Here is a 14,665-nt window from a genome sequence, read left to right on the forward strand (position 1 = left end):
TTCTCATTTCCGTGACTTAAATCAGGACTAAACCGCTTTCAGTCCCAGTCTGGTCCCGGTCTCAATCCTGTTCTTAGTTCTGGTTTGGTTCCGGACCTGGTTTAGTCCTGATTCAGTCCTGTTTCAGTCGAATGAATGAATGATACACGGATTCTTCTCCTTTACAAAATGCTCCAAATTGTCCAGAGCACCAGCCTCAGACTCATTCATACTTTCCGAGCAGCCGATATTCTCGTAATATTACGACTTTATTTTGACTACAACTTTATTCTCATAAAATTATGACTTTATTCTCGTAAAACTATGACTTTATTCTCGTAAAATTACGACTTTTTCTGGCTTCGATTTTATTCTCGTAATATTACAACTTTAATGTCGAAATATTACGACTTTATTCTCATAGCGCCAGCATCTTTTTATTTTTTTTTTTTTATCCAAGCCTTATACTCCGTCATAAGATAATGACTGACAGGGCATAAGGTTATCTGTTATAAAAGGGCAAGGGTGGTGCCACACATTTTTGGTTGAAGGAGATTTGGGGGTGCAAAGTTCTTCAGTGGGGGTGTTCACTTAAGCCGGGGTTACACTGTGCAATTTTTGGCCCTTTTTGAGATGATTTTTCACTCAACAACAGTTTTTGGGATCAGGCCGAGTTTTGGCTTGATCGTGTGTCGTGCTTTGCATAGTAAACATGGGGCAATGAGAACCAATTAATACCTCACGACCAGCTCTCGGCAACTGTAGGAAATCCAGTCGCCGCTCGTGAGGGTTTTGCACTGTTAAAGTAGTTCGAACAGTGTGAGAACATGAACTGTGAACTTTTAAACCCTGCAATTTGGTCATACAGTTTGAGTTGGGGCTGAGTGAAACAATCGAAAATGTCGCACAGTGCACGCCCAGCATTAGTAAGTTCATTTAGAGCAGAGGTCTCAAACCTGTAGCTCCACCCCCTTCCAAGTAGCTCGCCAAGGGATTTCTGAATTAAACATATTGTGCTAAATAAGTAAAATGTGAATAATTAAATGTCTATTACCATGGTACATGTATCATTTTGATGCCTAACTTTGTACACTACTAAATGTATAATGGTTTATGTTTTATAGACATTTAACTGTACCTCATCTAAGGCCCTTATATGTACTAAATGTCTTGTTTCTTGTTTCGTTTTAGAAGTATTATCTGTTCCATAAGGATGTGTTATTGCACAATTGTAGGGAGTATTATCTGTCCATCTATAGTCTGGTGCAGTGGGTGAGTTGTTGTACAGTTGTAGGGAGTATTATCTGTTACGTAAGGGTGAGTTGTTGTACAGTTGTAGGGAGTATTATCTGTCCATCTATAGTCTGGTGCAGTGGGTGAGTTGTTGTACAGTTGTAGGGAGTATTATCTGTTACGTAAGGGTGAGTTGTTGTACAGTTGTAGGGAGTATTATCTGTCCATCTATAGTCTGGTGCAGTGTGTGAGTTGTTGTACAGTTGTAGGGAGTATTATCTGTCTCTGTATAGTCTGGTGCAGTGGGTGAGTTGTTGTACAGTTGTAGGGAGTATTATCTGTCTCTGTATAGTCTGGTGCAGTGGGTGAGTTGTTGTACAGTTGTAGGGAGTATTATCTGTCTCTGTATAGTCTGGTGCAGTGGGTGAGTTGTTGTACAGTTGTAGGTTGTAGTATTATCTGTCTGTGTATCTGTCTCTGTATAGTCTGGTCTGTCTCTGTATAGTCTGGTGCAGTGGGTGAGTTGTTGTACAGTTGTAGGGAGTATTATCTGTCTCTGTATAGTCTGGTGCAGTGGGTGAGTTGTTGTACAGTGTAGGGTATTATCTGTCTCTGTATAGTCTGGTGCAGTGGGTGAGCAGGAGTTTGTCCAGTGTCCTCGTGTCCCTCAGAGTAAATCAGTGGCGGTCGCCCCGTCCTTCTTGTCCTTCTTTCAGAGGATACTTCCGGACGTCAGAGCAGAGGTTCCTGATTGAACCTTTAACCTCTGACCCTGAGGGGGATCACGCCGTGAGCCCCTTCAATGAAGAAGAACGCTCCACTCCGGCCGTGTGCGGAGTCACCAACACCACGTGGGACGATGACTATGAACCACCAACCAGCCGGAGCCGCTCCAGATCAGGCGTGAGTAAACCAACAGAGGTTATCCAGGTGACATCAACAGTACACATTTTTAGAACGAGAAGCAACATTATATGGATGTCAATGGTAAGTAATGTGAAAACTCAGGGCCTGTTTACACAAGAACGCTTGCAGGTAAAAACAACAAAATATTTTATCGGAAGTGCCTTTCGTTTAGATGGTGACGGCGTTTTTGGGGTTTAAAAACGCAAAAATCTGAAACCACCCTTCAGCGTGGAAAAGTTGTCGCTGTAGATTTTCCGTCTACACTCCCCACGATGCAAAACTCTGATGAGATCTGCTCACGTTGCGTACGCGTTTACGTCACATACATACAGTACACAGAAACGACAAAATATTTTATCAGAAGTGTCTTTCGTTTAGACGGTGACGGCATTTTTGGGGCTTAAAAATGCAAAAATCTAAAACCACCCTTCAGAGTGGAGAAGTTGTCGCTGTTGCGTTTCCGTCTTACACTGCCCACGATGCAAAACTCTTGTCAGATGTGCTCAGGTCGCGTACACACATGTCACACATATACAGTACACAGAAACAAACATGTCGGTCTGGTCCCGGACCTGGATCAGTCCTGGTTCAGTCCTGGTTCAGTCCACACGCGGTGCAAAAGTTTGGCATTGCAGTCACGGAAGTCGCGTAAACGGGAAACTGCCGTTATCTGTTCTTTTCCATTCTTCATTTAAGCACAAAATCGAAAACTGAAAAAAAGGATCGTTATCCGTTTTTTCATTTTGGTTTTGGAGACAAATAGCGAAGAAAACTGTTGTATTTTCGTTTTCTTATTTTTGGTTTTATATTGAAAAACGAATGAACGAATGATACACGGATTCACATTCCAAGCGAAGCTATAATTTCCATGGAGACAACGAGGTAGAGGACCCTTCACCAGGAGAGTTGCGCACAGTGCACCTTTTAAAAGAACAATTTTTAATCTGTTTGTAACGTTGTTCCCTCGTCAAAAACATACCTGCAGTTGTATTTCTCTTTATTCACCTTTGTTTCAGTAATCCTATTTACGAGGTCTTCTTGCTCTAAGCTTGTATTATCATAGTTAATAATTTTCCCAGATTGTTACATCATAGATAGAAATTTCTGAGCAGTTTTTAAGTCCATAAATTATTGTCAGAGTTGTTCCCGTTAAATTTCTGTCATCAAATTTAATCCATTACAACTGCAAGCTGGTCATGTTGCTTAAATGTACTGATTCATTTACATTTCTGAGACATTGCTACAAGACAAAGATTCTAAAACCCGTTTTTCCTGATAATAATGAATAATTCTTGTGTATTTTCAGGGGATCACCATTGTTCAGCAGCAGAAATACCTGGAACTGTATCTGGTGGCTGATAACAGACTGGTATGTAGTTGATTATAGGAACCTAAAATGTGTTACATTGTGTGAGTAGTGTGTTCCTTGAATTTTCTGAAGTGAGACTGTGCGGTTTTGTTTCAGTACCTGAAAATGAAGCAAGACGTGGCGGAACTGAGAAAGAGGATATTTGAAGTGGTCAACTTTGTTAACATGGTGAGTAAAACAATCAGTAAGATTTTCTCTTTCTCTTTAGTCAGTGATTAGCTTGGACTGACCTACAGCCAGTCCTCTGCCAGTAAAAAGTGTGTGATTAGGAGCAGAGTTCAGATTTTGGAGGAAGAACTTGGACTATTTTTTTATGTTCAATGACACTGATTAATAGAGGTACACAAAAATCGTACATACCTCAGTTTTGAGGTCAGTTCATTTACGGTACAGTACGGGAACAAAATGCTAAATCATTTGCTTGTTGTTTATTCAACAATTTGTTTTAACATTATGCAAACGGGAAAATAGAATAAATGCAAAGTGCTGTTTGGTTATACAAATAAGTTCAATGAAATATTCTCAAATATCAACAAATGTATGAAATATTATAAAAAATAAATTCCTTGTAAACATTAAACAAAATTTTTCACAAAGTAAAACACAGCACTAACAGTTTCAACATGAACTTTTACTCAGTATTCAGATTTTTTTTGCCCAGAAAAAACAACTTGACCACAGTGTCTGCAGTAAGTGCAGATCTGCTGACAGGGAAGGGGGCGGGGGCAGAGATTCCGTGCCAGCGAAAGACAAAAGCGCTGCTTTTTTTTTGAGCTGGTAAAAAAAAAAAAAAAAAAAAACACTTAGAAAATAGAGCCCAAATGACCTGCCTCTTTTTTTTTTTTTTCTCTTGCCTCTCAGGGCTTCCGTAATTTACATATAAAGTTACATATAAATAAAACTGAGTGGTCTTTGCTTTCATTCATTTTTAATAAGTTGTTTATTTAATATGTTTAGTTTTAAGAGACAGTGAGCTATCATTCTTCTGTGCATGGGAATCTTGAAATGTGGTGCTTTGTTCCAGGCATACAAACCTCTGCGGACCTTCGTGGCTCTGGTGGGGCTGGAGGTCTGGTCCAGAGAAGACCAGATTACAGTCACTCCTCCAGCCGGAGCAAACTTGGACGCCTTCATGAAGTGGAGGAACACAGAGCTGGTCAAAAAAAAGAAGCATGACAACGCCCATCTGCTCAGGTCTGACACATCAGCGAGCTCATTATGTAAACATTATGCAAAACTACTGTTCCGAGCTTTACGGTGTTGTCCCCTCATCAAAACTGTACTCGGAGTATTGTATTTCATTCACACTTGTTTCATTAATCCAAAATCATCTTCTTTGAACACTCAAAATTGTTAGTTTTGCACAAATTTTTGAGTCACTGATAAAAATCTGGGTTTTCCTTTGCAGTTTTTAAGCACAAAAATCATCACTGGACTCCTTCTGCGGTCAAACTGTGTTCACAACAAAAGCATTTGTTTATAGAACTGGGCTTCATTTGACTGGAGGCAAACACTATGGGTGACGTCACACTCCCTCAGTCCAATTCTGTGCACACTCTGCTCCCACCGTATTGTTTACTTTGGGAAGACCCACCTTGCCTGTGTGAAGTCTTGCCCAAGTGCACAATGGCAGAAATCACAGGTAGGAGCTTGGAGCCAATCACTGACATACAGTATTATTGTTTGTTTTCAGTGGAATAGACTTTGAAGGATCCACCGTTGGACTGGCCTTCATCGGAACACTTTGCTCGGGACACTCAGTCGGAGTGGTGCAGGTAACTAATACTTTATAACAGTTATGTGCATGTCACTTACTCGCCTCCATGGAGATATTATTGATTTACTCCATAGTGTGGCATTAAACTTATCTATCTCCATGGAGACAAGCAAGAGGCACATCCAGGCTAAGTTAAGGGTCACATTTTTTTCAATATAAACACCAGTAACTGAATAAATGCCACATCAGAGGTTCATTTTGATTTTATATGAGAATGAATAAAATAAGACAGAGAGGTTTAATTTTTTCTTGGAAAATTCGACGCATCTTTGTTTCCAGTGTCTTAACCTGCAGAGGACACATACAAGTTTGTCTCATTCTCAGTTTATGGACAGGCCTCATGTGAAAAACTCAGAGCCTGCAGAATTCCCTCCCTGAGCTGCAGAGGCTGCACTAGCACTGACTCAGGCTTGGTGCAGGTGCTGGTCCAGGTTTCTGTCCAATGTTTTTGTAGTCAAGAATAAATCAGCATTACAATTATTACCAATAAAAACTATATTGGATTTGAACATATTCACCTCGTTTCTGGTGGCACAGATTAGATCAGGTCAGATTTATGGAATGTAAGAAACAAAACCTGAAACCAACCTCCAGCCGTAGTGTTTCTGTCTACACTGTCCAAGACGCAAAACTCTGGTCAGATGTGCTCAGGTCACGTACATGTTTATGTCACACACAGACAGTACACACAAACAAACATCAATCAATCAATCAAACTTTATTTATAAAGTGCTTTTCATACAAAAATGCAACACAAAAGGCTTTACAGTGATTAAAAACAATCCCACATTTCCATCCACCCACCTACCCAACCCCCACAGCTGCCTGACTCCACACAACCAAACAACCCAGACACACACACACACACTAACATGGTAAAATACATAAAATCACCTATAGTAAAATGTGAGGCTGAATACAGGTGAACCAGTTGAGAAAGCACCATCAGAGGAACATGTCTGATCATTTTCATGTGTCGGACCTTCAAGCTGCAGCCCCAATAAACTTACAGGAGGCTCCCAACAAATGTACAGAATCTGCAGAGATACAGAACAGAGAAGGATCTGCAATCACCTCTGTCAAATTCTGGATGCACCAGTTGGTCGCAGGCGAGTCAGGCGGATCTGGACGAGACCTGGAGAACCAACTTTGTGGAAGGAGTAGCTGATAACAGAACACAGATTTATGGAATGTAAAAAAAACAAAATCTTCCGTATGGTTCCTTAAAGCCTGGACTCTTGTCTGTGTAGGACCACAGTGACCGGGCGATAGCAGTGGGGGCGACTCTGGCTCATGAGATGGGGCACAATCTGGGCATGAACCACGACGACTCCAGCGCCTGTGTGTGCCAAGGAGACAGCTGCATCATGGCGCCGTCTCTAAGGTGAACAAGACACAATATTCATCATGAAATTAATGCTGCGTAGGCCTGTGTCCAGATTAAAATATAACTTCATGTTTTATAAAGTGTTATTGAGTATTGAAGTTATTTGAACTCTGTTTCATGTGTTTAGTTGGAACGTTCCTCGGAGCTTCAGCAGCTGCAGTGGAACCAACTATGAGAAGTACCTCCTGAACCGCAGTCCCGGCTGCCTCCTCGACAGACCTGAATACAGAGCCCTGGTGATCCCCGGTGTCTGTGGGAACGGCTTTGTGGAGGCTGGAGAGCAGTGTGACTGTGGCACTGTGGAGGTAAAACACCTTTTGTCCACTGACCAGAAGGTTCTTGGTTGAATTTCCAAATCCAACTTTTTCACTGTATTGTCTGCATTTTCTTTTCTTGCAGCATATTTTTACTCCAACTTGTAATATTTTTTAATTGAAGTAACAGTACTCTTACTTGGAGTGACAAAAAATTTCTGTGGACAATATGAAATTAATCCTTTTTTTTTTTTTTTTCCGGGCACGTTAACGCGTAAATTTTGCGTTAACTAATTAATTAAATTTTTATTTTTTTTTGTAAACACCTGTTGCTCATTGGCTTTTCTTTTATTTTGAAAAAGTCCACCGTGTTTCTTTAAGTTTGATGTCTTTTCTTTACACTTTGTTCTCTTTTTTCTGACCACATGAGAGGCAGCGTGTCCTTGCCTCTGCGGCCCGCAGCCGTGGGCTCTGAGCTTCCATGGGCTCCAGCTTTGACTGGTCTTTCTCTTTGTTCTCCTTCTTCCAGACGCCCCTGAGGCGTACAAATAGAGGTTTGCAGTGCGGTTTTTGTCGCTGCGGTCTGGTTTACATAATACTATTACAGGGTATTCACTAAGGCCTGGTAGATTTCATGATATGATCCCGCCCATAGCTCAGTCACTGATTTACCCAGATACCACTGGAAGAAAAACTGTGATTGGTCCATTTCCATTCCATTATATTAACCCTTTGTTTCCCAAGAAATATCAGCCCAAGTTTATAACAATGATCTAGAAATTATTACTACAGTAGTGTTTATTACTCACTGAATAAAAAATATTGAAAAAATATATTAGTAATACAAAAATTCATTCAGTATTTTTTCTTGAGCCTTCAGAATACCTTGAAGACTCTGCGGGTTCAACTCTGAAAGAAATACTGTTTGAACAACAAATGTTTGGCTCTTTCATTTACATTTCCAATAAAAGTCACTATACTCTACTTTTTAATTCATTCATTGGTTTTGCGTATAACATGCGATTAATCGTGATTAATAACACTCAAACTCATGCAATTAATCCAATTAATATTTTGTATTTTTGCCCAGCCCTACTTTATTTTGAACACTGCAGACAAAAGTAAAAGAAAATATAATGTAGTTTTCCTCATTTTTGTCTCTATCCTGTCCAGATTTAGTGCATTATATTATTTTTGGGGGTTGAGTTTAACAACCCCAGCCTCAGTTGTGAAGCCTCAGTCTTTCCGGAGTGATATTTGAAAAGAGACAGCGCAGGTTTAACCTGATTCTTAGAAAGATTCATCCGTTTTATTCGTTTTATTGCGTATGTATGTGTGTCCCCTCTGGGCACCCATAACCCCAGTAGAAATCCATGCAGTGATTTATTTGCAGAGATGGGTAGAGTAGCCAAAAATTCATGGAAGTGTAACTTCAAATACGGTTATTCAAATAGAACTACACATGTAAGAATAAAAAAGTACTTGGGAAAAACTACTACTCAAGTAAGTGTAACGTAACATTTGTTTTATAGTTTGGAGGTAATTTAATTTGAAAGACAAACACTGAACAAAGCACAAAATCTGGTATTTTCAAAGGAGANAGCTCCTTGCTTCCTCCTTTGAAATTAGTGCCCTGGTCGGAGAGGAGCTCATGAGGTTTCCCTCTGCGAGCGATGAAGCGTCTGAGTGACATCAGAAATGAGTCTGTGTCCATGTTGGGCAAGAGGTCCAGGTGAATGGCTCGTGTAGTGAGGCACTTGTACAAAATGCCCCACCTCTTCTCAGTACGTCGGCCCATTTTAACAAGCATGGGTCCGAAACAATCGACACCTGTAGAATAAAAGGCCGGTTTGAAGAGCCTCAGACTGGAGGGTGGTAGGTCAGCCATTTTGGGCACTTGAGGGGTGCCTCTCCACTTCCTGCAGTCCACACAGGTATGTTGGTGTTTCTTAACTGCTTCTCGGCCCCTCAGTATCCAGTACTTCCGGCGCAGCTCTGCAAACACACGCTCAGCTCCAGGGTGTTGCAGCTGGCTATCGTAGCGCTGAATCAGAAGCTTGGAGATTGGGTGAGAGGCTGACAGGAGTATGGGGTGCAGCATGTCTGGGTTTAGAGCGTCACATCTTCTAAGTCTTCCACCAACACGAACCAGGCTGGAAGATCGGTCATATTCAGGAGACAATGTTAGTAATCTGCTAGTGGAAGAGAGGGGCTTACCAGCTCTGAGCAGGGCCACTTCTTCTGGGAAGCTCTCTGTCTGTGCATGTCTCAGGAGAGATAACTCTGCCTCATGGTAGTCGTCAGCAGTGAGAGGCGTTTTATCAGCCGCCCCGTGTAGCCCCTGTGCTGTGGCATCTAACAGCTCTTGATATGTTTTAAACTGCTGTATGTCAGGTACAGCTGGATCTGCAGAACTGGTCAGGCCACAAAACACAGTGCTCCGCAGCTCATCTTTCTCTTCTGTAACCGGATTAACTGGCTTCTCTGGCCACTGGTCAGATGGTTGTGAGAGAAAGGGGGGTCCATGACGCCATCTGTTCTCTCCAGCGAGTTGTGTCAGTGTTCTCCCTCTTGTGATGTCGTCCGCAGGGTTTGAAACAGAATCAATGTAGCGCCAGGCATTAATGTCTGTCAGCTCCTGTATTTCTGCTACTCTTGTGCCCACGAACACTTTATATCTGCAGGAGTCTGACTGGAGCCAGTTCAGGACTGTAGTGGAGTCGGTCCAGTAAACCACTGCTTGGATCTGGACTGTGAGTTCTTTGGTTAGCACTGAAGCTAGCTGTGCTCCTGTTAAAGCCCCACAAAGCTCAAGCCGGGGTATTGAGAGCTGCTTCTTTGGGGCGACTCTCGATCTGGCAGCTAGGAAGGCCACTTGAACCTGTCCATCACCCCAATCTGTCCGCAGATACGCCACAGAGCCGTAAGCACGTTCAGACGCATCACAGAAGACGTGTATGGTCCTGCTACTGGTACTACAGTCCATGCCACGGTTGGTATAGCATCTGGGCAACATAACATGTGACAACTGTGGCAGCTCCTTCTCCCATATTTTCCAGGCCTGCAGCAGATCTTCGGGGAGGTTTGGATCGTCCCATCCTCTTTTCTTGTCCCACAAACGCTGCACAATGACCTTAGCTCTGGTTGTGAAGGGAATGATGTATCCTAGAGGATCATACTGTTGGGCAAGTAGGCGGTAGATGTTCCGCATGGTAAGTTCTGGACACTCACACTGGTGCTGTTTATAATGCAGTGTGTCGGATTTGCACTGCCACAAGAGTCCAAGGGTGCGTTCCTGAGGGTCTGCTGTTTGCTGTGTGAACCAGAGAGTACTGTTTTCAGAGCAGGATTCCTTGGGCAGATGTTGAATCACAGTGGGAACGTTGCTGGCCCATTCTCTCAGCTCAAATCCGCCCTCCTTCAGTAGTGTGTGCAGGCAGTTGACCAGCTGCTTGGCTTGTTCTTGAGACTGGAGGCTCTGTAGGCAGTTGTCAACATAAAAGCAACGTTCAACTGACAGACGGGCATCTTCTTCTGGTTCAGTGTGCCTTTGAACATGAATCTGGAGTGCGAATGTGGCACAACACGGACTACATGTTGTGCCGAACGGGAGCACCTGCCACTCATAGATGGTTGGCTCTTGGTCCACTTTAACATCTCTCCACAGGAAGCGAAGGAATGGTTTGTCCTCTTCTAATAGGCGGACTTGGTGAAACATTCCTTTCACATCGCTGCTGATGGCCACCGGGTGCTCTCTGAACCTGAGCAGAACCCCCAAAAGACTGGCTCCAAGGGTAGGCCCGGGAAGGAGGTTGTCATTCAGACTCTGTCCATTGGATGTGAAGGAGCAGTTGAAGACAATTCTGTGTTTCTGATTGTGCTGCACCATATGGTGGGGAATAAACCATGAATAGTTACTCTCTTCAGCTTTGGCAGGAGAAATGGCTTTGACATATCCAGCATCGATGAGCTTGTGGATCTCTCTGGAGTAGATAGCTGCCTTCTCTGGGTCTCTCACAAGGCGTCTTTCTGTTCCACGTAACTGAGCCAGCACTGCCTCCTTTGATGCATGGAGAGGAGAGAGGTTTTGTTTCCAGAGTAATGGAGTTGCATACCTGTTTACGCCATCCACCATTACTCTTGTGGTCTTCTTCTCCAATATGCGAACGGCTTCTGCATCCTGCCTTGACCTGGTAATCAGACGCTCACTCCTGTATGGCAAGATATCCAACTGCCACAACTTCTCCACATTTTTGAGGAGCTCAGCTTCTGGAGGGTTGCAGATGGTAAAAAGACACTGTTGTGGGGACAGTTGATGACATAGCAAGCTTGTAGGGCCTTGTAGAGTCCATCCTAATCTAGTGCGCACTGCTGCAGGTCCGCCAGGGGGGCCAAGACGCACTGGTTCCACTGGAGTTATCAAATGAGGATAATCTGACCCAATCAGCAGCAGCGGTTGGGCATCCTTGATAGCGGGCAATGGAATGTCTCTCAGGTGACGGTATTTGTGCTGCAGAGCTTGGACTGGATAGGTGTGGTGGGCTAGGCTCAGTTCTCTGGCAGTGAAGGCTTTGTTGATCTTGTAGCACTTCTCCGGTTCTGAAGCAGAAGCCACTGTGAAGGATACAGTTGCTCCCTGAATGGGACAGATTTCCTGTCGGACTGTGCGGAGTGTGAGTTCTTCAGCCTGCCCTTGAAGACCTAACTGAATAGCAGCATCATTCAGGAGTATGGTGCGCTCGGACCCGTCATCCAGTATGGCGTAGGTTTCAAGTATCTGGTTGCCGCTCTGGAGGATGACTCGACTCAGCTTCAGTAACACCTGGCGGCTGCTGGCTGGGCGGTCGACGTATAGAGTCTCTGACGCAGAACTCACAAGGCATGTACTGGCTTCAGGTGCTGGGGGTTTACTAGTTGCTGTGGCATTCTGGCTGGTGTTAACTTCATGGAGAATGTCCAGGTGTTTCCTCTCACACTGCTTGCACTTGGCCTTGAGGTTACACTTGGCGGCTAGGTGCTCACGTCCACATCTCCAGCAGCGATTGTTCGTCTTGATCCACTGTGTCTTCTGCTCCACTGACAGAAGTTTGAAGTTGCTGCACTGGTTGAAATAGTGCTGCCCTGTGTCGCAGAAGGGACAGTACTTTTTAGGCTTATCTTGTGTACCCTCTCTCTGTGCTGGAGCGGGAAAAATAGCTGCTTTCTTTATTGTGTCTGATTCACTGCCAAGGAGAATGGTGGTAGATCTCTGAGACTTGAAAGCGGGGCTTTGGCTCTTGGATGGAGCTGATCTCTCCCTGGATGGGTTACTGACATGTTGATCTCCACTAACTTGAACTCTCACCTCATATTCGAGCCAGTCAGCCAGGTCGAGGAGTGTAGGTATGGGAGTGGAGATAGGGTTCACAAATCTGTGGAAATTAGCTCTTAGGTCATGTGGTAACTTAGCTAAGAGGCGAGAGACGTGTGAGCCGCACTGCAGTTCAGTCCATCCCTGATTACCCAGTTGGTGTAGCATCCCAACCAGTGCACGGATCTGAAGAGCAAATGACTTAAAGGCTTTAATGTCCCCAGTTCTTATATTGGGCCCATCCATCACATTGGAGATCCTCTTCAATGCTAACTGCTGAGGTTGACCATACATCTCTGTGAGCGCCATCATAGTGTCTGTGAATGGGTAATGACTGTTGCTGTAGGAGTCAGCAATGAGCAGTGCTTCCTCACATTTGAGATGATCAGTGAGTATTTGAAACTTGAAGTGCTCTGATGCATCATATGGCAATAAATTGTCCAGGGCCAGCTTTAATCTAGCAAACTCACGTGGGTCTTCTGACTTGAAGTCTGGGATTGTTGGCTTGGGTCCGCGATACATCTCTCGAGCTGGTGCCCTCCTGTATGGGGAGTGGCTACGTGATGATGAATATGATGGATCAGGTGAGTGTCTGCCCTCTCGTTGTCTCCTCTCATAATATGCATGGCCGGAGTCATCGTGATGGTCTCTGTAACTAGATGAGTACCCCCTCTCATACCCATAGTAGCGGCTGTCAGGGTGAGCTCTTAGACTACTGTGGCGATAAGATGGAGCAGGACGACTGTACTCATTACTGGATCTTGGATAACTTTGACGGGGTGGAGAAGAGTCATAACGAGGGTGGTACCTGTCATCACGGCGATGGGGGTGGCCAGAATAGCGATCATATTGCTCCTCAGACTTGAAGCGAGGCTTGCTATCGGGCCACTCAGCTTGGTGGCGAGCTTTACCACGTGGGGGAGAGCTTCTGTCATCTTGGTGACACAACTGCTCTGACGGCGATGGGCTCTCAGGAATGTCTTCCAGTACATATTCACCCTTGGGGAGATGATCTGAAGTGCCAGCAGTGTCTGGTGCCTCTGCTCGATCTGATAATCCTGTTTCCTGCAGGCGCTGTCTGAGGGATTCTACTATGGCATGTCGACCGACAGGAGCAGGAGAAACATCTCTGATCACCGGAGGGGCACTTACGGGCTGACGTGGGCCTTGAAGACCTCTGATGGGCGTCTGCTGGTTTGTAGGTGCTGGTGTGGCAGATGTTTCCTCTTGGCGCTTGGGCAGTGACGCAGGCCGTGAAGACACTGTAGGAGCACTATGGATAATGTCTGCAAGTCGTTGGACATCTCGGCGCAGCCGGTCATTCTCCTCTCTCATGCTCCTGAATGATCTGATTATTTCTGGAGAAGATATGTGCCTGGTGTGCTCATCCTCAGGAAAACGGGACCTCCCAGGGTAACCGACCTCATAGTCCTGGAGATATGATGGCCGCTGCCTGTATCTGTGTGGGCGTTCCTCATTGGCTTCTCTCTCATGTGGCCTGAACATCTTGACTGCAGTGGTTGCTCATCCGGCTCGAAGGACCAAAATTGTAATGGGGATTGTAATATAAGAAAACTTCTGGCTAGCAATCACCACAGGGTGTCGGGTCAGGGCAGCAATTATAGACTTTCAGGTGAGTTGCAATGAGGGGTCCACAGCCAGGTAATGTTGAACAGTTCTTTAATGTCTGAGCACTTTAAGACGTTTGTGTGTGTGTGGTTCTCTAAAAGAGAAGAACAAACAAATACAACAATATATCAATAACAAATCAAAATGGTGGTTTGTGAAATAACCTACACACTCAACAATGCGCAACTACAGACGCGAGGCTAGCTAGCAAAACAAAGTTACGCACAAAGACCTCTAAACTGCACCAAAACACAGACAAACCACAGCTACAAACCTTGAACACAATACCACTCATACACACAATGATACTTACGTCTAAAGGACGCACACTATCACCCAGACATTAAGGGGTCAGAGACAAAGCCGATACGCCGAGCGTCACACCGCTATACTAACTCAAAAGTTCGTGACCCCTCCGGTGTGCAAGCGCCCCCCTCTTGTGGTGAGAAAGAGCATAACAACGAACAAAAAACAATAATATAACAAACTAAATGTCTTTTATACAGTGTGGATCTGCTGCTGTTAATGAATGATTCAGGATAAGTGAGGAGAGAGGCCAAGAGAGAGAGAGAGACAGAGAGAGAGGAAGAAACTGGTTTATCTTGTCCTAGGTGGAATAGAAGGAATTCCAACAGGACATTTTTTAAGGAAAACTGGATTGTCAGTAGAGTCCACACCCACCTTTAGTTCTGGTTGTGTTCCTGGTGGTGGTAAGAGGGAGTCAACCAAAATGGAGAGACAAAGAGCTTTGCATAAATCTCTTTCTCTCAGCGATGCATTT

General features: G+C 44.2%; 2 protein-coding genes across 2 annotated transcripts in view; one reads left to right on the forward strand and one right to left on the reverse strand.

Annotated features, from left to right (window-relative positions):
- The window catches only part of adam28 (ADAM metallopeptidase domain 28), a 41,083-nt gene extending 34,070 nt beyond the window's left edge, over positions 1-7,013 (forward strand). Inside the window, exons 6-12 of the mRNA XM_055161475.1 lie at positions 1,929-2,115; positions 3,425-3,487; positions 3,584-3,655; positions 4,512-4,681; positions 5,181-5,262; positions 6,515-6,648; positions 6,779-7,013. Coding sequence (XP_055017450.1) covers positions 1,929-2,115; positions 3,425-3,487; positions 3,584-3,655; positions 4,512-4,681; positions 5,181-5,262; positions 6,515-6,648; positions 6,779-6,998 — 928 coding nt within the window. The 3' untranslated portion in view covers positions 6,999-7,013. The remainder of the gene's footprint in view (positions 1-1,928; positions 2,116-3,424; positions 3,488-3,583; positions 3,656-4,511; positions 4,682-5,180; positions 5,263-6,514; positions 6,649-6,778) is intronic.
- Positions 7,014-8,400: 1,387 nt separating this feature from the next.
- On the reverse strand, positions 8,401-14,383 carry LOC129411245 (uncharacterized). The gene is made up of 2 exons (XM_055161476.1): positions 14,198-14,383; positions 8,401-13,978 (listed from the first exon to the last, which is right to left on the reverse strand). The coding sequence occupies exon 2, from the start codon at positions 13,759-13,761 to the stop codon at positions 8,401-8,403; it is 5,361 nt and encodes a 1,786-aa protein (XP_055017451.1). The 5' UTR covers positions 13,762-13,978; positions 14,198-14,383.
- Positions 14,384-14,665: the final 282 nt, after the last annotated feature.

This window comes from Boleophthalmus pectinirostris, unplaced genomic scaffold (genome assembly GCF_026225935.1).
Source record: "Boleophthalmus pectinirostris isolate CB_2022bp ecotype Guang Dong unplaced genomic scaffold, ASM2622593v1 HiC_scaffold_4, whole genome shotgun sequence".
NCBI classification, from domain to species: domain Eukaryota; kingdom Metazoa; phylum Chordata; class Actinopteri; order Gobiiformes; family Gobiidae; genus Boleophthalmus; species Boleophthalmus pectinirostris.